A 21,676-nucleotide genomic window follows, 5' to 3' on the forward strand; every position below is an offset into this window, starting at 1 on the left:
CAGGCAACTGCAAGAAGAATGCGATTAGGATTCAGTGACAGTCCTATACTCCTATACGGCTATACAGTCCTATACGGCTACCAGCCGCAAGATGTCGTCACGGGTCTCTAGGGCAAAGATAAACATAACGCAACTGCAACGGCTGCCAAATCAGCTGAATTAAATGTATTTTATTACACAACCACACAAACCTTGCTGAAGTAAATCATGGAAAAAATTACGTTCGGAGTTATTAGCCCCACCCCAGCCGCCTCTCCCCTCCGCTATGTGCGCCCCTGATCGCTGTAGTAAATGTACTATCTATCTCTGAACTCACCTCTTATCACGTTCACTGCTGTCCCTTCCTGCTTGTCTCCAACAAGAGCTGCTAAATGGGCTGTAACCCTTTCGTTGCACGCAGCCTTGAACCTGAAAATCACACTATAACCATTAGTACCGGTACTGCTAACTATTGTGAAACCACTAGGGTTTTTTAAACGTACCGCCCCCGAAATAACCCAATCGCCAGACACGGTCTGGAACACTCGAGTATTTTGAACGCTGCAATAGTAAGGCCTAGTGATTCTGTATTTCTGGGCGGTACGTAGAATGCAAGCTTGAATATCTAGAAGGTGTGTTATTGAGAAGAAACTAGAGTATATAATATCAGTGCACGTATACATGCAAAGAAACACTTATCATGCAAGCCGGTGTGGTTAAGTTGTGAATGACGGCACTACATAAGTCTGATAGCAACTGCATGCAGCCAGCTCTATTTGTCGCCCGATAGGCTGACCCGGGAGGCTGACGCGGACGACTGCCCAGGGGGTCTATTAACAGTAACCGTAAGACACCATTCCTTACAATGTTGCATCCAAGATGGAGATTACAAATGCACTTACCCTTCGTTGAAGTTGTATTTAAGATCATTCCCTGCGTCCTCGATATTGTATGCTGCACGTACCGCTGACTGAAATGAAAGAACAAATTATGACTGCTGATGCCCAGCTTTCTCACTCGATGAATTGGGCTTACTCTCACGTTCTGACATTGCTTTTATCAAGAGCTTAGAGGCAAGCGCGTGTGCGGAAGGTGAGCAAATTGGAATCCTATTTCCTAGAATCAAAATGACGCCCCTCCCGCCCCGCATGCATTCTTATTGCCGTGGTCACACTGGGGTTTTAACACGAATTGAATTCGAATTAAAACGTTGATACGTATTGGGGCGTCACACTCAATTCGGTTCATACCGATCTCAATCCGCTTTAACCAACACGGTTCTTAAACCGAATTGAATGCGAATCAGCTAATCCGAATCAACGAAACCGTATTGAGATTTCAAGTGTGACGCGCTTGATACGAATTAAGAATTTCGATCGCACTGCGCATGCACCCGGCGCACTTCCTCTTCCGTTAATTCTCCGCGCCAAACTTCTACAGTTCTATCATTTGTCTATCAATTCAGTCATTGTCGTGTCAAAATCATCATTATTTCATCAATATTCGATCAATTTTCACTCCATAACATGGCAAACAATCGGGGAAGTGTCTGGGCTCGGGCAGAAATCCTGCTTCTGCTGAATATATGGCGAGATGAAGACGTGGAAGGGCAGTTGCAGGGGATGCACAGGAATTTGCCTATTTACAACCGAGTTTCTGAACTGCTGGAGGTGAGGGGCGGGTTCAAACGCACCCCAGAGCAGTGTAGGAATAAGCTGAAATCTCTGAAGTCGGACTGGTCGAAAGCCAAGACAAACTTTGGGCGTTCCGGCACCTCTGGTCGGAACAACGTCAACAATGAAGAGTTTGTGATTTTGAACGATGTTTTATCTGCACGGCCGATCCATTCTCCCGTCAACATTGTCGACACCATGGTCCCCTCTGGCTCTGCAGCTGCACGTGCTGATATTACGGATAACCCTTCAGGACCAGTCGGGCAGGATCCCTATCAGGATGACCATCATTCTGATGTAGCGGAAGAGGACCTCTTTGAAACCTTTGATGATTCTGGTGAGCATACCAACCTATGGCTCTACTTGTTATGTAGGGCTTAATTCAGACATCCCGACGTGTCAGACTTCTTTCATCCTGCTTCTAGTCCTACTGAACTTTGTTCCCTAACCAGTAGTGAGTAACCCGCTGAGTGTGCAGGAGCATGATATCTAGAAGAGGTGCTCGATGTTCACCCATGCCACCCACCAAATAAGTTTGTATTTAGAGTTCGAAATAAGACTTGTGAATTAATGTTCTTTAAATTTACTTAAGATTTAAACATTTCTTTTTTAGGTTCACGAAATATGGAAGATTCTTGCGGTGGAACTGGAAGCGAGGGAAAGAAGAAAGGCACAAAGAGAGTTTGGACCGGTATGTGTTATGAAAAGTGCCTTATTTTGTATGTATACTAATGCTGATACCCTAATGTGTGGTGTCTTTGTTGAACATGCAGAAACCATTATAGTGAACATGAGAAAAAGAAAAGTGCAGTCAGATTATAAAAGGACATCAGGCTCACTGTTGTGTTCAGTTTCAAATACGGAAATGGCGCGGAGAAAAAAAAGTGTTATTACAACCATGTACAGTTCTATTTCATTCTTATCACAATTTCAGGCCGACTGTATGACGATGAGGAATCATTCATTAGCAGTGAGGGGGATGACAGACCCAGTTCAAGTATGTCAAGTTCAAGTTCAAGCGATGGGAAAAAAAGCAAGAAGACTGTTGTTGGAAGCAATACAACAAAGAAGGTTGGGGGTAAGTGTTCTGGCTACACAGGAGATGTATGTGTTTATAAGACATGAGGACAAGTGAGGGAAAACTATCGACGTATGTTATTGGTGGGCACTGTTTTATAGATTCAGAAGCATCAACTCGAAATAAAAGATGGTGAAAATCTATACTGCAATTCTATCATGAGTTGTAGTTCTTTTACACACTGGAAAAGCTGCTACCAGTTCATGTACGTTAATACATTTATTTCCTTTTCTTTGCAGGTTCGCAGTCTAAAGCCAAGTCATTGAGTGGAGGCTCCGGTATAATGAATATGGCTGCAAGTAATGTGCCAGTGAATGGTATGTATTACTTCCTAGGCTCTGAGCATGCTAGTAATGAATATTGCGAAATCTTTAAAACAACGACAGAATTGTTCAAATAATAACTGATAACAGATTGGCAACTAACACCCCCCATCAACTGGTACATGTACTTTCAACAAAGTTAAGTTTATGTTTTTGCATGGTCTTTCAGATTTCTCCAAGAAACCAGCAGCCAAAAAACCGAAGAAGTCATTGGATTTCGGTGGGATGTTGTCTGATTTTTTCCAACACCATGAGAAGGAAAGGAAGGAATTCAGGGAAGAGGAAGATAGGAAATTCCAGATACAAATGGAACAAGAGAGACTTGCAAGAAAGGAGGAGTTTGAACAAAATATGCAAATGATGCAAGCCATGATGGGCTTCATTTCTGGCAACAGCCAAGGTGAGTACTGGTAGAATTGAAGCGGTGGGTAGCAGTTCAACCTTTTGCACACAATGGACCAGGCCATTTTGACAACATCATCAGTCAGTCGTGCCGGATGGATAAGCTAGCATGACCTGTTCACCAACAAGCCAAAATACACTGGTTAGCCTTGCAAAAATAATTTCATGGTACATGTACATGTATTTTATATAGTACCGGTATGGTAAGAGTGTACGACTACAGTCTACAATGAAGGACTGTGTTGAATAATTTACATTGCTAATATGCAGTACATGTATTCACTATTTATTTTACAGCACCGAATACACAGCAGCAGATACCAGTCGCCCGATTTCAAACACCACATGCACAGGCGGTGATGCCTCGGCAGACCGCTCCAGCACAGCGCCCTACGACTCGGCCAACTTTCGCGAACCTTGGCACCAGCAGCAGCCGACAGCAGCATCAGAGCCGTAACAGTGTAGACTCGACATATGGAACACCGTCGTATGGGTACTCGCAGTCTTCTGCTGCAAGTTCTGACGTTGAGAACGGGGACATTTTTGAAACCTTGCGATCAAGCTACGATTTGCTCCATGACAGTCATGATGGCAGCAACTGAACAACACAAGGGTCTTGTTCTATTTGGGCCTGAAAAGATAATGTAATCTCTCTAGTCCCTATATTTTAGAAGTGTATGTTGTTGATGTTTTATACCGGTATATTTTTTTGACACATGATCGTCTGATTGTGAGTCTTGTAGGTTGTGCTGAAGTGAATGCCTGAAAAAATGGTATCACTGATCTCAACAAACACAATATAAAGATGTTTTTAGAATATTTTTTTACAGAGTTAAAGTTGATCTTATCAGAGGTTTAATTGTTCGTTTCGCCTATGAATGTATGTGTGCTGAAAGAAACTGTTCTTATATTTTTTATGTATGTACATGTACTAGTATAGTCGGGCATTTGTTAAAATTGAATGCATGGTGTCTGACCTCTCAATTCTCAGGTGAATGTTTTATATATTGTTTTTGACACAGGGTCTTCTGATTGTGAGTCTTGTAGGTTGTGCTGAAGTGAATGCCTGGTAAATGGTAGAGTTATGATCTACCAAACACAATATAAAGATGTTTTTAGAATAATTTTTTCATGCAATTTTGAATAGATATATTTTTTTAGTTGATCTTATCAGAGGTTTGATTGTTTATTGTTACGCCACAGACACCAAAGATTGAATGGTGAATGGCCTAGGAATGTATGCTGAATGAAACTGTTCTTGTATTTTTTTATGTATGTATGTACATGTACTAGTAGTTGAGAATTTGCTTCTTGCAGGATCTGCAGATTGAGAAATTGAATGCTTGATGTCTCATGATCTCATAATTCTCAGGTGAAAATTCCTTTGTCAAATAAAAATTATCTTTTCTATATTACTTTTTCATAATAAATATATATTTCTTGAATTGAAATTAATTTTCGTTTTTCTTTGAACAACATTGAGCAAGGATCGAGAACATCGACTCTTGTCACCTTGATTGTGAAGGCGTCCTCCGATAATAGTTCCTATGATCATGATCATAGTTCTCATCAATCGCATCTGCTGGAGGCTGAAGGCATCCATCTCTATAACAATTGCTGTTTCTTCACGAAATTGTCACAGATTCTGAAGACTGCTGCCAATCCATTAAAAGTAACAATTTGAGACCAGTTGGGACATGTCACAACTTTCTTCTTCTTGTGATGTCTTGCAAAGGACCATGCACCTTCACTGGACCCTAGTAGAGCTTGCAGTAATGTAATAATTAATGGACAGTACAGTACACATGTGAGAGCTGAAATGTCCCAAGGGTTTCTCACACTTCTCACGCTACTCTACCGAACCGTGCTTCACCATACAGTATTAGGCCAGGACACTTTCCTGTGCCTGGACAATTTTTGACAGCTGCTGCAGTAAACAGGTATAAAAGGGAATTCATTAACCTTTTCAGCATTTCTAGCTATCAAGTTGTCCAGATTTACCCCTCCACCGACATAAGTGTACATGTGCAGTAATGCTGTTCTAAAAACTCAAATCACTATCTCACTTGCTATACACTTTCTACTTTTGTCGTCTTCAATTTGGACAAGTGCTTTGCAAAGCGCTGCCAGTCTTATCTTGTCCCTGGTAGAGGGAACAGCAACATGCAGTTGCACCTCTAAACTTGGACATCCAGTCACATTGTATAGCAGCAACTTCTTTAAAATCCATGTCCAGGATTGAGAGTAAAATTACTATGCACTGTACTATTGTACATGCACTCATAGGAGTTCCGTCTGGGGGTAATTGGTAGGTGGACCTGCAGACAGAGACTTCTTCAAACACCGTGTGGTGAAACATTGCATCCTCTTGCGATTAACTACAACTCCCAATTTAACAGTCAGTCATACTTTAACATATTATAGAATCAATTTTCTGGGCAAGGTGTTTCAATCAGTTGGTTTTCAAGTTTCCCCCAGTGACAAGGAAACAATTTTACTATTTGAACAAGTCCAAATGCAAAAAGGCATTACAAAATAAGGACAAATTCAAGTTTTCTTTCTTTTTCAACGCGTTATGCCTCCCCCCCAATAAACCCCACCTTGCCAACTTGATTCTTGATACATGTAGCTCAGTGGTTTAAGAACCGAACAAGAGCATCTCGTGTTGCATTTGCTGCATTAACATTCAACTGCGTTGCATCTACAACTTGATCCTCCATTACCAATGGATCGTCATCTTCATACTCTGCTAATATAGCCCTCCAATTTGGATTGAATCTTTCATTGTGAATTTCACAGACATTGTGCAAGACACAACATGCGGTAACAATGTGGTGGACATTTTCAAGTTGAAAATCACTCTTTTTCAGCAAACATCTCCATCTGGATTTTAGGCGCCCAAAAGTGTTCTCAATTGTCATTCGAGCCCGGCTGAGTCTGTAATTGAAACGGTTTTGTGCTGCTGTCAGATGTCCCCTGTGTGCAAACGGTTTCATTAACCACGGTAACAAAGGATAGGCTGGATCTCCTATTATGAGAAGGGGTACATTGTGGTTAGCAATAACACGAGGCTGATCAGGAAGCAACTGTCCAGATATGGCCATCTTGTAAAGGCCAGAATTGGCCAGGATTTTTGCGTCATGTGCACGACCGGCAAAACCAAAGTAAATGTCAATGAATCGATAGTTGAAATCACAGGTCCCCTGCAACACCACAGAATGATAAAATTTGCGGTTATAGTAATCTGCTGGATTAATATGCGGTGCTTTGATAGGGACATGCATACCATCGATTGCGCCGACACACTGCGGGAAGCCCCAAGTCCTGTCATAGCCTTGAACAATGCCATTGAGTCTCTCGCCAGTTGGAAATTTGATGTAGATTGGCCTCAAAATTTCGCAAATTGCCCGACAAGTGTCATGCACTATAGTAGAAACAGTTGAACGACCAAGCCCAAACTTTTGCTCCAGCGATCGGTACTCCATTACCGTGGCCAATTTCCACAGGGTCACGGCCAAGCGTTCATGATGAGGAACAGGTCGTCGAAGTCGCGTATCCTGCTTCTCAATGTACGGGCTGAGTTGCTCACATATTATCTCGAAAGTACCTCGTGACATCCGGAGGTTTTCCCTCCAATCTGATGCCTCCCACAGATCACCGTGGTAAACCTCTTCCCAATAATTGCGAAGGCGACGTTTCGCCCACATTCGACGAGGGTTGGCCAGGCCATTATGCATTTCCTGGGCTGCACCAGCCATCACCAAGAACATGATGAAGTTTTGTCTCTGGTTATTCTGGCGTTGTTCAAAGCGTCTGCGGCGAACCCTGCCCAAATGATGCAACCTTCGCATCCTACGATGTTGCCTCTGTGCTGTAAACTGCAAATGCATCAACAAAATTCTCACGAATTGAAGAGAAAAACGATTATGATCCCTGTTTTCATGTCGAAGGTTTATGGCATCCATCTTGGAAAGCATGGAAAGTGACCTTTGACCGCGGGAACTAGTGCTCCGAACTAGTTAACTGATATATTTATAGATGGCGCGTCGTTAGTACGCATTGAGTGTGGCGCGTTTTAAACCGATTTGAATGCGTATTCGGGCCAGTGTGACGCGACCGTTCTGAAACTGGATTAACCAATTCGTATTCCGGAGAGCGCTCTACGGAATTCGGTTTCAATTCGCATCCAGTGTGAACACACCATATGTGCGGCGAAAATCATAGGCTTACCTTGACTGCAGCGGGGACTTTGACCCTTGACTGCGAAGTCCTTTGGTCACCACCACGTAACAGCTCTAATATGGCATCAACTTTTTTGTCAATAGCTGACACGCTGTTTTCAATTCTAGACATTCTTACTTCCACCTCTCTCACCCTCTGCCTCTGCGCGTCGAATTTCTCTTTAACCTGCAAAATGAGTGGTATGCGATTCACTAGAAAACCTGATCTGAGTAGACAGGTCCAAGTCAGGATGAACACTGCCGGGGGGGGGGGGGGGGGGATAATAATTGATTCTATGCTGGTCACATGGCAAATACAGAACACAAAAATGTATATGTACTGGGGATTCCAATAGAGTTTAAAGTGGCACATTCGACCCCTTCCCTGGATCTCATTGACACAAATCGCGAACAAATCCATTCCATATCTGACACATCAAACTTACAATATAATGGAAACACCCTCATGAGAGTAAGGGGTTCCGAGAAAGTGTTTTGACCCCCCCCCCCTTTTTACGTCAGCAGTGACCATAATCCGCTGAGAAAATCTTGATGATCCCAAAGAAGGGAAGTAACTTGGCCCTGTCTATATTGTGTGACACCCTCCCCCCCCCCCCCCCCCCCCCCCGACCACTCGCACACGCCCCCGCTCAGCACTCAGGTCAGGACTAACAACGTTACAGAGTCTGTTTCATTCCAACCCAAGTTGATCTGTACTAAATCAGATGTCAGTGCCAGAGAGACACCATTACCAGAGTATCAGTGACATTCTTATCTGCGTGATGTTGACATGTAAAAAAACTTCCAGTGACCTCTTAATCTAAACAGACTGGGGACACGGCTACATACAGTAGCCTACATTGTGTACAAAGATGCATGCAACAAAGGCCTGAGCTTTCTTCAAGCAAAAGAGTTTGTTGGTGTGTAGAATCTTTATGATACACAGGGCGCCCCAGAAAAATGTTGGATGCTAAAAAGAGACAATAGGCGAAAACGGTATAGCCTCCCCATAGTGGAAGGCGAGTCGGGAGGGGGATTAAAACCTAAGCCCCGAAAGCCTATGTATAATAATGATTGTGGTCCTGTGAAGATACATTTTTGATGCCTAACATATCATAGCAACAAGTAGCCTAATCCGCGCCCTTTAGGCCTAACCTGCCTTAGCAATAGTGTTGAGTAATAGTTTAAGAGACGAAGAAAAAGAAGAAAAACCCAACAGAACCAGGTCTCCTTAAATACAGATGAAGGATGCTCCCTTCCTCTCACCCCCTCGATCCCTGCCGCCACAGTCTTATCGGTGCCCCCAACCATATAGTGGATGTTGAACAAGAAAATGCCTACTTACCCTTTCACCAAATCTTGCCAGAGCGTCGACAACCCTTATTGTCACAGCATCGTGGAACGACGAGTCATCATCATCATTATCTATTAACGACTCGTCAATAGATTGGTTTGTTGTTGCAGTACTTCTTGGGTTGGAAGCATAAAAACGAGCCATTTTATACGAGCGAACAGTAAATTCTTAGTAGAATGGTAGACGAATGGCGCGCTATCCGTTGACACAATTACTAGAGGCCTACTGATTCAATTTCCCGCCTAAAAGAAAAGCTCCCGGATGTACGTGCGCCAACGCAGCAACTTTGATAATAAATTAGTTATAAGATGGAAACTGGTGGGAATGCAGCGCGTGGAAAGCGGCGGCAGTGGGACTGGAAATTGTGTGAATGTTGTGACCAGACCGTCCCCAAAAGTACTTATTACGACCATTTGAAGAGGAGGTAACTTCTTCAATCGCATGCGGACGAAAATGATGATCTCTCATCGGAGGATGGACAAGAGAATTTGGTAAGTCTGTTGTCTCGGACTCAATACCTTCTCAAACCTGTGCTTCAGACACAAGACCCACTCCTCTCGGGGAAATACCTAGGACTACACTTGACCATTTAAGACTTATTTTGGTGGCGGGTGGGGGGGGGGGGGGTTCAGAACAGAAAAAATGAAGTAGGCCTGTATCCCCGGTGAAAGCTAGAGGTGCTTCAGATCTGACCCATACAGTTATTTGTCTTGCCTGCAGTCGTGTATTTTACTGTAATATCATAATTTTATAATTAATGTAGCACCTTAATCACAATACATTACCCTGTGTAGCCGGTAAAGCTCACCCATCTAACATATTTTCTCATAGGAAGACGTGGCGGCCGACGACGACCAGGCGCTTAGTGGTGAAGCGTCCCAGGGGGAGGCTCCAAGTGATGAGGAACCATCAGGCATTTCTGGAGATGATTCTTCAGATGAAGAACACCTTTTAATGGCAGGTGACGAGGAGGTACGTCGAAGTTTCCTTTTGCCTCAAACCAAGTAGCCTATACCCCATGCCGCCACTTTATCCAATTTTCTTCCCTTTCTCTGCCCCCCCCCCCCCCATCATAATCTATGGTCACTAAATACCAGGATTGACGACTGAAATTGCTACATACTTTTATTGATCAGTTTATTAAAGTGCATCCAATTATTTTCAGGATGATGGAACATGGCTTCTAGACGGAGGAGAGAGACATAACGAGGAGTCAGAAGAAGACAACGCTGATGATATGGAACGCCTTGAAGAAGGGCCACCAGTAACTGAAAAACGCTGCAGAATTATTAGATTTATTTTATTTCTGATACTTCGGTGGCAATGCTTGTTCAAACTTTCAAACACAGGCCTTCTTTTGCTGATGCGTGTCCTAAAAGCTGTGTTTGGATATATAGCTGCGGCACTTCATTCAGAAGCTTTGGCTAACCTGGGAAAGGCATTACCACATACATGGTACAGCATAATGCTCTTATTGGGTATGAAGGATGACTGCTTCATAAAATATGTTGTATGCCGTAAGTGCGGTTCCATATACTCCTATGAGCAAGCAAGTGTTCGGGATGCTGCCGGTCGGCTAAAACCAGGACGGTGTTCATATGTTAAGTTCCCAAATCACAGGAATCGTAACTCAAGGAAAAAGTGTGGTACTCTATTGATGAAACGTGTGAGGTCTATTCGTCAAGACGCATACCTCAGACCCAAACTAATATACTGCTACAGAAGCATAAAAGACAGCTTGCAAGCCTTGATGACTGATTCGGATTTTCTCAAGAACTGTGAACAATGGCGTGAAAATTTTGTTTCTCCGAATAAGTGCCACACGTCTCGACGACAGGGGAAACATCATTGAGAAATTGCCGTTTCATGTTGTGGACATTGCTTGGTTCCAATCTCACCCGAATGTTGGACATTTTGGCCGGCCAGTCGAGGTCTGGCGTCGCACGCTAGAAAACACCAGCGATGATCAGTACATCATGATAGAGAATGTTGCATGCAGATGCGCCCACGCCAATTATAAGGTTGATTTTGGAGACATCCGTGAGACAGTAAAGGTCTTGGTCCCACTTCTAGGAAAAAATTAATAGTGGACATGCATTGGGCGATTTAATTACTATACTAGCTTGAGTAGGGTCGGTGCCCTTTCAGATGACTGTCCTTTGTGTTTAAATATCTGCCTAAACCTTTTTTCAATGTCATCATTTGTTGACTTACAAGCAATTCGGCTGAGATACGGCTGACATGGCCAAACAAGGTTCCATGCAACTCACATCAAGCTAGAAGAAAGGTACATGTATTCTACAAAACTCCGAGGTTACAACATGTACATGCACAGGCTCATATAGCCTAAAATCAAGGATCCTTGCCTACATTTACAGTACATGCGCTTTTATACAACACGGTCAATCAAATCTAATATCCTAGGTACCGAGGGCCGATCGGCTACATCCACTTCGGTACATTTTTGGATGATAGTTTTTAATTCTACCGCATTTGCCAGAGTTAGTCCCCTTTGTTTATGGGCTGATAGGATCTTGCGGACAAGATATCCAACAGAATAAACATCACTTGCAGTGGACGGAGTGGCTGTTCCTGCAACTACTTCAGGGGCAACCCACGGATATCGTTCTTTGTACAGGGCCTGATCTGCTATTGACATGGTCTTCTTCTGTGCCTTGCCTTTGCGGCAGCTTTTGCCAAAGTCGATGATCACTATGTTAATACTACCAGCTGTTTCCTCAATGATTACATTGTCATATTTCAAATCGTTGTGAATAAATCCACAACAGTGAATTTCATTTAGTCCCTTACACACTTGCTCTACCACTGTTTTCCAGTCAATTTCTGAAATTTGCGGTGTCTTCCCAGATAACACCGAACAAATCGTGGTAGATATGAAATCTATGCCATGGAAAGACGTAATGAGTTTATATGGAATTTCATCAAATGAAGCTCCAATCAAATAGGGCAAATGATTCGAGGCCTTAAGGTGTAGCAGTGCGGTTGCCTCCTTCAGCACTTCATGTCGTACGCGGCGATTGTCCAGACCATCGTGCTTAAAACGTTTCACGGTTACCGTCATGCCTCGGAAAGTCTCTAACGTGCATTCGCCATAAGATCCATGGCCAAGTATGGACCCAAGAGGATGCGCCGAGAGCTGTGAAGCACCAATGTACAGTGAAGGTGGCAACTGAAGAGATCTATTCATAGTTTGCATAACACATTCTAACTCCTTCACCAATCGTTCCTTTTCCAGCCTTTCCCGGCGGTACATGTTTAGGGCAGACCGCAGATTTCTTTTCAAAGAGGCATCTGCGTCACAAGCTTTGTTGTGGCCATTAATTAGCGATTCTTCCTTGCTTACTCCCTCCTTCATTCCTAGGCCGTAATACCATGTTTTTCGATCGAATCCTGTATTTCTTCTTACCCCTTGACCGCCGAATTCTCGCTGTATAAGTCTACCGAGCTCTATCTTGCTAATTATGCCAACTTCATTTTGGTGCATTTCCTGAACTGTCTTGCATGGAACTTTTGATGATCTCAGTGGAACAAATGTATCTTGTAGCCTGAAAGTAGAAATGAGGCGAGTATGCTAATGCACGATAAAAAATTAACTCTTCTGATACATCTCATGGATGTGACAAGGATGGGGAGGGGGGGGGGGGTATTGGGGTATTGGAAACAAAAATCTCCTGATTGTGTGCACTTGTGAGGGTTCATCCTCCATTCATCTATCCAGACCCCTATAATAGGCCTACTCAAAATTGTGGACAAACCTCTGTGGCTGATACTCAATAATAGTTGTTTGCATGAGCGTCCACTGCACGATATTGTATTTAACTCAGATACTGAGAAATTGCGTCATTGGGCGATTGTCATATTTTCTTCGGATCATGACGTTTTCCTCACACCAGCACCATGTGGAGGGACCTGCACCATGTGACAAAAATCTCCAAGATATATCTTGCAACCCTACATGTAGCAGCAGTAGCCTGACATGCATATGACCTACTGTATACACTGATGCCAGCTGCTGTAGACATATTAAACTGACATGACATATGCTCTACAAGCCTCACATTGCCGTATATATATATTATAAACGCCTAAAAGCTTACTATGCCACTGTCCTTTTCTGTGTTTCGGAGAGGTAGACGTGGGGTCTAGCTTTTCGACAAGTTTCCATTCTTGTAGACGGCTCCATTTGGCTCAAACCCGGAAGATGAACAACGAGAATGAAATACTGCAAAATACTGCAAGGTACTCTTGTTCTATTCCCAATCCCATAATTCCGCTTAACCGCATGACACCCACATGACAAAATACAACGAAATACCATAGTAGGATAACAGAGTTTTCTTGATTTGTCTTGTGTTAGCATAACAGAGGATATTCTGGTTAGAATACAAAAATACCGTGTTCAGGATAACGGAGTATTCTGGGTGTTGTCCCTTGTCAGAATAACAATGCATAACTGCGGAATCTAAGTTCCAGAAAAGTGGAGACATCTGGGGATTCAGTACGTGTTTATAACAGTATTATCACATTTTCTGCCTGTATTCGAGTCAATCCCAGAATTCCGCTTAACCGAATGTCATCCGCATGAGCGTATACAGCAAAATACTGCCGGGTGTTCTATGGTTCACACTTCGATGATGGCATTATTGCAGGGAGTGTGAAGCAAACGTTTGGTCACTTCAGCAGCATGACCAGCTGGTAATGAGTCAAAAGCATCACGAGATGCATAGCAAAAATATAGAAGCTCGCCCTATTATACATTTGTATATTATTTGGTAACATTATTCTGCGTGGCTTGCTGAGGATCTTAATGGACCAGACTAACAAACTCCGAATTCGTGTATTTTATTAGAGAGTTAAATTCAAATAGGCCTACAAATGATAAAATATCATAATTATTTCTTCTGCGCACTGCTAATAGAAGTGCATGGGGGACCCAGTTTTACAATGTTGAAGATTTTGAAAGCAACTTCTCTACCACGCCCTGAAACTTCGGATTGAGATGACTTGACCTTAGGAGCCTAAAGTGCTACATGTAGATACTATGTTTATCTATTTGGGTGTCAAACATTAATCGTCGGCTTCCCATTATGCCATAACGTTATGCTAGGATAGTATTCCATTAGATTTCCTCAGGCATAGCATACCATAGTTATAAATACTGAATACTGACTATGGGATACCAGGAGCACCGTAAATACCATGTAATACTGATTCAGTATAACATAATTTGGCATAACACAGTATACTAAAAGAATAACAAGGTATTTACTGAGAATGCTGATCACAGCATAACTACAAATACACAGCATTCTAACCCGTTTCGTGCAGTGAGGATACGCTGAAAAACCACCAACAAAGAAAATCACTGCATCATCATCTTAAGACTCATTGGAATACCTTTTTTGATGTTGTTGACTATATTTCCACTTACAATGTAAAGATCTAGATGAGAGAGAGGTTTCCAGCGAGTTTTGATAGTCTTGCTTAAGACTTTATTCCATTTGAACGCGTCATTTAGAGCTGTCAGAGTGGTGGACATCAACGCATGTCACCTTTGAGGTCTAACGTAGCATGCACAGTTTTAAGCAAGATATCTTGCTAGGATGTGAGATTTTTCAGCAAGTTTTAAAACATCTTGCAAAAGATTGATTGAAATGCCTCATTCTGATTCAATATTCTACAGGTTCAACTGTTCTTTTAGGTGAGAGGTTGCAAGTCTCGGCATTGTCGCTGCCTTAGGGATGACCATGAACGACCCTCCCAACCAACCTGAGCAACAGAGCCTCAAGGTAAGACTTTATCCTTGACTCTGCATGGCAACAAAATGGTGCATATAGTCTGCTATTGAAATTTTCAGGAATGACTGAGATTATGTGATTTGAGTAAGACACATTTTTTGCTGAACCATCCAATATAGTAAAGAACATCAAAAAGAGGATTCCAACAACAAAGTTAAGATCTAGAGGAGAGACAATTCCGGTGAGTTTTGAAAAGACTTGCTGAAGATTTCATTCCAAACTGAATGCCTCATTCTTATTCTAATATCTTAAAGGTTCAACAAGCCTAGGATCACATCTGAATCACTGATATCTCCATTCCATAGAACTTCAAAGGAGAACCCATCAAAGATCGTCTCGAAAACACTTGCCTTGATCAGGATATGCTGAAAAACCACCGACGAGGAAAATGACTTCATCATCATCTTCTTAGTGGAAATATAGTCAAAAACATAAAAACAAGTATTCCAATAACAATGTAGAGATCTAGATGAGAGAGAGGTTTCCAGCAAGTTTTGATAGTCTTGCTTAAGATTTTATTCCATTTGAACGGGTCATTTAGAGCTATCAGAGTGGCGGACATCAATGCCTGTCACCTTTGAGGTCTAACATTGCATGCACAGTTTTAAGCAAGATATCTTGCTAGGATGTGAGATTTTTCAGCAAGTTTTAAAACATCTTGCAAAAGATTGATTGAAATGCCTCATTCTGATTCCATATTTTACAGATTCAACTGGTCTTTTAGGTGAGAGGTTGCAAGTCTCGGCATTGTCGCTGCCTTAGGGATGACCATGAACGACCCTCCCAACCAACCTGATCAGGAGAGCCTCAAGGTAAGACTTTATCCTTGACTCCGCATGGCCACAAAATGGTGCATATAGTCTGCTATTGAAATTTTCAGTAATGACTGAGATTATCTGATTTGAGTAAGACACATTTTTGCTGAACCATCCAATACAGTAAAGAACATCAAAAAGAGGATTCCAACAACAACGTTAAGATCTAGAGGAGAGACAATTCCGGTGAGTTTTGAAAAGACTTGCTGAAGATTTCATTCCAAACCGAATGCCTCATTCTTATTCTAATATCTTAAAGGCTCAACAAGCCTAGGATCACATCTGTATCACTGATATCTTCATTCCGTAGAACTTCAAAGGAGAAACCATCAAAGATCGTCTCGAAAACACTTGCCTTAATCAGGATTCCCTGAAAAAAACCACCAACAAAGAAAATCACTGCATCATCATCTTAGTGGAAATATAGTCAACTACATGAATAAAGTATTCCAATAACAATGTAAAGATCTAGAGGAGAGAGAGGTTTCCAGCGAGTTTTGATAGTCTTGCTTAAGATTTTATTCCATTTGAACGCGTCATTTAGAGCTATCAGAGTGGCGGACATCAATGCCTGTCACCTCTGAGGTCTAACATAGTATGAATAGATGTAAGCAAGATATCTTGCTAGGATCGGAGATTTTTTAGCAAGTTTTAAGACATCTTGCAAAGAATTGATTGAAATGCCTCATTCTGATTCTATATTTTCAAGGTTCAGCTGATCTTTTAGGTGAGAGGTTGCAAGTCTCGGCATTGTCGCTGCCTTAGGGATGACCATGAAACCTCCCAACCAACCTGAGCAGGAGAGCCTCAAGGTAAGTGTGACGAATTGAAGGAATTACTAACAAGAATGACTGAGGTAGTTCCACAACTTTGTTTCTGCAAATAAAAATACATTGCAAATTTAAAGTATGCCCCTTTTTTATCATATTACACAAACAATCCCCATACTAGGAGTTAACTCATGGTCCGACAGGTGCTGCCACATTCACGAAGATGGGCAAACTGAGAAGCCAAAGAAGTCTCACAAACAGCATGACCTTCAATCATGAAAGTCCATATGTAGTTCCCAACAAAGATCTGATTCAGTACAACAGTTCACCAGCTACCAGCATGGTGCTAAAACAACGGGAAGCTTCGAATATTACTAGTACTCGTACTTGTAATATTCGAGTACTAGTAATATTCGAATATTGAGACTTCGCCCTGGAACCACACAAATACATGTAGGCCTAATGCATCAGCAGCGTACATCAATCCTGACGGTTTTCTCAACACAGCATTGCCTTCAAAAGACGCTTGGGGTTTTTAGCTCACCTCTTAGCAGAGGTGAGCTTATCCCATACCGTGGCGTCCGTCGTCCGTCGTCGTCGTCGTCGTCGTCGTCGTCGTCGTCGTCGTCGTCGTCGTCGTCGTCCGTCGTCCGTTAGCAGGGCACGTTTCGTAACTGTTAGAGCTATTGAGTTGAAACTTGGTACACATGTACCCTTATGTAATGACACCTTGGAGACCAAGTTTCGGTCGATTCGTTTCATGGTTTGGCCACCAGGGGGCCAAACGTTAAAAGTGAAAATATGCAATATCTCCCTTAATAGTAGTCGGGAAATTTTGAAAAAAATATGGTAGGTACTTCTAGCAAAGGTGCATCATATATCCTCCGGGTTTTTGATTTGACCTCCTTTTCAAGGTCACAGAGGTCAAATGGTGTAAATTGGCCGTTAGGATGTATCGATGGCACGTTTCTAAACTGCAATGACTATTGATACCAAATTTGGTACACATTTACCCCTTAGTCAGGTGATCTCAGGGACCGAAGTTTGGTCCAATTTGATTCACCACTTGACCACCAGGGGGCAAAATCCAAAAACCTTAAAAATGTGATTATTCCTTAACTTCTTGCCCGATTGCCACCAATTTGATATCATGGGTACATCTAACCACCATACAGTATATGTCACACAGGTTTTTAATTTGACCTTCTTGTCAAGGTCACAGAGGTCAAATGGCGTAAATTCGCCGTCAGGCCGTAACTATGGCACGTTTTCTTAACTGCAATGACTATTGATCAAAAATTAAGTACACATGTACCCCTTGGTCAGGTGATCTCAGGTACCGAAGTTTGGTGCGATCTGATTTGCCGTTTGGCCTCCAGGGAGGGGGCCAAATCCTAAATTCTTCAAAATGCCATTATTCCTAGTAATGACTTGCCCGATTGGCACCAATTTTATATCATAGGTACATCTAATTCTAACAACCATTCAATGTGTCACCCGGGTCTTCTTTGATTTGACCTACTTTTCAAGGTCACAGAGGTCGAATGTTATGTAAATTGGCCATTTTGGGGAAATTGTAATTGCTTGGACCTACATTAAACCTAACACTACATGACACAATATCATGCTCTTTATCCATCTTTCCTCCACATGAGGTGAGCACAATGGCCCTGGCCATTTCATTTATCAAGTGTTAACAACTCTCTGACAACCTTCCTGATCTAGGCAAGATGGATATTTATACATTTTACATTTACCTGGAGTTATTGTCACCCAGTTTCTCGTACAAAGAGACATAATTAAAGAAAACAGGTCCACGAGGACCGCTTCTGAATAAAAACAATGGCGGATGACGACGTCGTCGCGATGCGCAAAAGATGCTGGCGCGAAACGAAAGCGCAGGAAATGTAAACGACAAAGTTAAAGAGCGCCTCAAATAGCGAAATAAAATGAATTAATAATAATAACGCGAAAGATACTGCGTTTCAGAACAGTAAGACTTATCCTTGACTCCGCATGGCCACAAAATGGTGCATATAGTATGCTATTGAAATTTTCAGTAATGACTGAGATTATCTGATTTGAGTAAGACACATTTTTGCTGAACCATCCAATATAGTAAAGAACATCAAAAACAGGATTCCAACAACAACGTTAAGATCTAGAGGAGAGACAATTCCGGTGAGTTTTGAAAAGACTTGCTGAAGATTTCATTCCAAACTGAATGCCTCATTCTTATTCTAATATCTTAAAGGTTCAACAAGCCTAGGATCACATCTGAATCACTGATATCTCCATTCCGTAGAACTTCAAAGGAGAACCCATCAAAGATCGTCTCGAAAACACTTGCCTTGATCAGGATACGCTGAAAAACCACCGACGAGGAAAATCACTCCCATCATCATCTTCTTAGTGGAAATATAGTCAAAAACATAAAAACAAGTATTCCAATAACAATGTAGAGATCTAGATGAGAGAGAGATTTCCATTTGAACGCGTCATTTAGAGCTGTCAGAGTGGCGGACATCAACGCCTGTTACCTTTGAGGTCTAACATAGCATGCACAGTTTTAAGCAAGATGTCTTGCTAGGATGTGAGATTTTTCAGCAAGTTTTAAAACATCTTGCAAAAGATTGATTGAAATGCCTCATTCTGATTCCATATTTTAAAGGTTCAACTGGTTTTTCAGGTTAGAGGTTGCAAGTCTCGGCAGTGTCGCTGCCTTAGGGATGACCATGAACGACCCTCCCAACCAACCTGAGCAGGACTAGGAGAGCTTCAGGGTAAGAGTTTATCCTTGACTCAGCATGGTCACAAAATGGTGCATAGAGTCTGATATTAAAATTTTCGGTAATGACTGAGATTATGTGATTTGATTAAGACACATTTTTGCTGAACCATCCAATATATTCAAGGACATCAAAAAGAGGATTTCAACAACAATGTAAAGATCTAGAGGAGGACATTTCCGGTGAGTTTTGAAAAGTCTTCCTTAAGATTTCATTCAAAATTGAATGCGTCATTCTTTTTCTAATATGTTAAAGGTTCAACAAGCCTAGGATCACATCTGAATCACTGATATCGCCATTCCGTAGAACTTCAAAGGAGAACCCATCAAATATCGTCTCGAAAACACTTGTTTGATCAGGATACACTCAAAAACCACCGACAAAGAAAATCACTGCATCATCATCTTAGTGGAAATATAGTCAACTACATAAATAAAGTATTCCAATAACAATGTAAAGATCTAGAGGAGAGAGATTTTCAGCGAGTTTTGATAGTCTTGCTTAAGATTTTATTCCATTTGAACGCGTCATTTAGAGCTGTCAGAGTGGCGGACATCAATGCCTGTCACCTCTGAGGTCTAACATAGTATGAATAGATGTAAGCAAGATATCTTGCTAGGATCGGAGATTTTTCAGCAAGTTTTAAGACCTCTTGCAAAGAATTGATTGAAATGCCTCATTCTGATTCTATATTTTCAAGGTTCAGCTGATCTTTTAGGTGAGAGGTTGCAAGTCTCGGCATTGTCGCCACCTTGGGGATGACCATGTACCCTCCCAACCAACCTGAGCAGGAGAGCCTCAAGGTAAGACTTTATCCTTGACTCCGCATGGCCACAAAATGGTGCATATAGTCTGATATTGAAATTTTCAGTAATGACTGTGATTATCTGATTTGAGTAAGACACATTTTTGCTGAACCATCCAATATAGTAAAGAACATCAAAAAGAGGATTCCAACAACAACGTTAAGATCTAGAGGAGAGACAATTCCGGTTAGTTTTGAAAAGACTTGCTGAAGATTTCATTCCAAACTGAATGCGTCATTCTTATTCTAATAGTTTGAAGGTTCAACAAGCCTAGGATCACATCTGAATCACTGATATCTCCATTCTGTAGAACTTCAAAGGAGAACCCATAAAATATCGTCTCGAAAACACTTGCCTTGATCACGATACGCTGAAAAACTACCGACGAGGAAAATCCCTTCATCATCATCTTAGTGGAAATATAGTCCAAAACAAGTACATGTATTCCAATAACAATGTAAAGATCTAGAGGAGAGACAGATTTCCAGTGAGTTTTGATAGTCTTGCTTAAGATTTTATTCCATTTGAACGCGTCATTTAGAGCTGTCAGAGTGGCGGACATCAACGCCTAACCTCTGAGGTCTAACATAGTATGAATAGATGTAAGCAATAAATCTTGCTAGGATCGGAGAATTTTTAGCAAGTTTTAAGACCTCTTGCAAAGAATTGATTGAAATGCCTCATTCTGATTCTATATTTTCAAGGTTCAGCTGATCTTTTAGGTGAGAGGTTGCAAGTCTCGGCAGTGTAGCTGCCTTAGGGATGACCATGAACGACCCTCCCAACCAACCTGAGCAGGAGAGCCTCAAGGTAAGACTTTATCCTTGACTCCGCATGGCCACAAAATGGTGCATATAGTCTGATATTGAAATTTTCAGTAATGACTGAGATTATCTGATTTGAGTAAGACACATTTTTGCTGAACCATCCAATATAGTAAAGAACATCAAAAAGGGGATTCCAACAACAACATTAAGATCTAGAGGAGAGACAATTCCGGTGAGTTTTGAAAAGACTTGCTGAAGATTTCATTCCAAACTGAATGCCTCATTCTTATTCTAATATCTTAAAGGTTCAACAAGCCTAGGATCATATCTGAATCACTGATATCTCCATTCCGTAGAACTTCAAAGGAGAACCCATCAAAGATCGTCTCGAAAACATTTGCCTTGATCAGGATATGCTGAAAAATCACTTCATCATCATCTTAGTGGAAATATAGTCAAGAACATCAAAAAAAGTATTCCAATAACAATGTGAAGATCTAGTGGAGAGAGATTTCCAGCGAGTTTTGATTGTCTTGTTTAAGATTTTATTCCATTTGAACGCATCATTTAGAGCTGTCAGAGAGGTGCACATCAATGCCTGTCACCTCTGAGATCCCATGTTCGATTCTCGGTTGGTCCCGGTAAACTAATGTGAAAGTGTGTGACTCTTTTTGACAGCATAAGTTTCCTCCTACTTAAAATACTATCGCCTAATAAATTTTACAGAGCTTATGATGTCCTTGTTGACGCTCAGCTCTCAACTCAATATTTGAACGCGTCATTCTTATTCTAATATTTTAAAGGTTCAACAATATCTGAATCACTGTGATCCCCAGTCCATACGACCTCAAAGGAGAACCCATCAAAGATCGTCTCGAAAT

General features: G+C 41.7%; 3 protein-coding genes and 2 long non-coding RNA genes across 5 annotated transcripts; 3 read left to right on the top strand and 2 right to left on the bottom strand.

Annotated features, from left to right (window-relative positions):
- Positions 1-1,505: 1,505 nt before the first annotated feature.
- On the top strand, positions 1,506-3,130 carry LOC135497206 (myb/SANT-like DNA-binding domain-containing protein 7). The gene is made up of 4 exons (XM_064786950.1): positions 1,506-1,989; positions 2,266-2,343; positions 2,587-2,730; positions 2,970-3,130. Exons 1-4 carry the CDS (start codon positions 1,506-1,508, stop codon positions 3,128-3,130), a joined length of 867 nt encoding a protein of 288 aa, XP_064643020.1.
- A 2,715-nt stretch (positions 3,131-5,845) lies between these two features.
- On the bottom strand, positions 5,846-7,656 carry LOC135497207 (uncharacterized). The gene has a single exon (XM_064786951.1). It carries the CDS (start codon positions 7,430-7,432, stop codon positions 6,086-6,088), a length of 1,347 nt encoding a protein of 448 aa, XP_064643021.1. The 5' UTR covers positions 7,433-7,656; the 3' UTR covers positions 5,846-6,085.
- Positions 7,657-11,418: 3,762 nt separating this feature from the next.
- LOC135497208 (probable serine/threonine-protein kinase DDB_G0267514) lies at positions 11,419-12,303 on the bottom strand. The gene has a single exon (XM_064786952.1). It carries the CDS (start codon positions 12,301-12,303, stop codon positions 11,419-11,421), a length of 885 nt encoding a protein of 294 aa, XP_064643022.1.
- A 2,517-nt stretch (positions 12,304-14,820) lies between these two features.
- Positions 14,821-18,990, top strand: LOC135497086 (uncharacterized). Its single transcript, XR_010448758.1, has 4 exons — positions 14,821-14,839; positions 15,103-15,660; positions 16,373-16,475; positions 18,688-18,990. It is a non-coding gene; the product is annotated as an uncharacterized LOC135497086 (long non-coding RNA).
- A 659-nt stretch (positions 18,991-19,649) lies between these two features.
- LOC135497087 (uncharacterized) lies at positions 19,650-21,451 on the top strand. The gene is made up of 3 exons (XR_010448759.1): positions 19,650-20,025; positions 20,733-20,838; positions 21,101-21,451. It is a non-coding gene; the product is annotated as an uncharacterized LOC135497087 (long non-coding RNA).
- Positions 21,452-21,676: the final 225 nt, after the last annotated feature.

The sequence above is a fragment of the Lineus longissimus genome, chromosome 12 (genome assembly GCF_910592395.1).
Source record: "Lineus longissimus chromosome 12, tnLinLong1.2, whole genome shotgun sequence".
In the NCBI taxonomy this organism is placed as follows: domain Eukaryota; kingdom Metazoa; phylum Nemertea; class Pilidiophora; order Heteronemertea; family Lineidae; genus Lineus; species Lineus longissimus.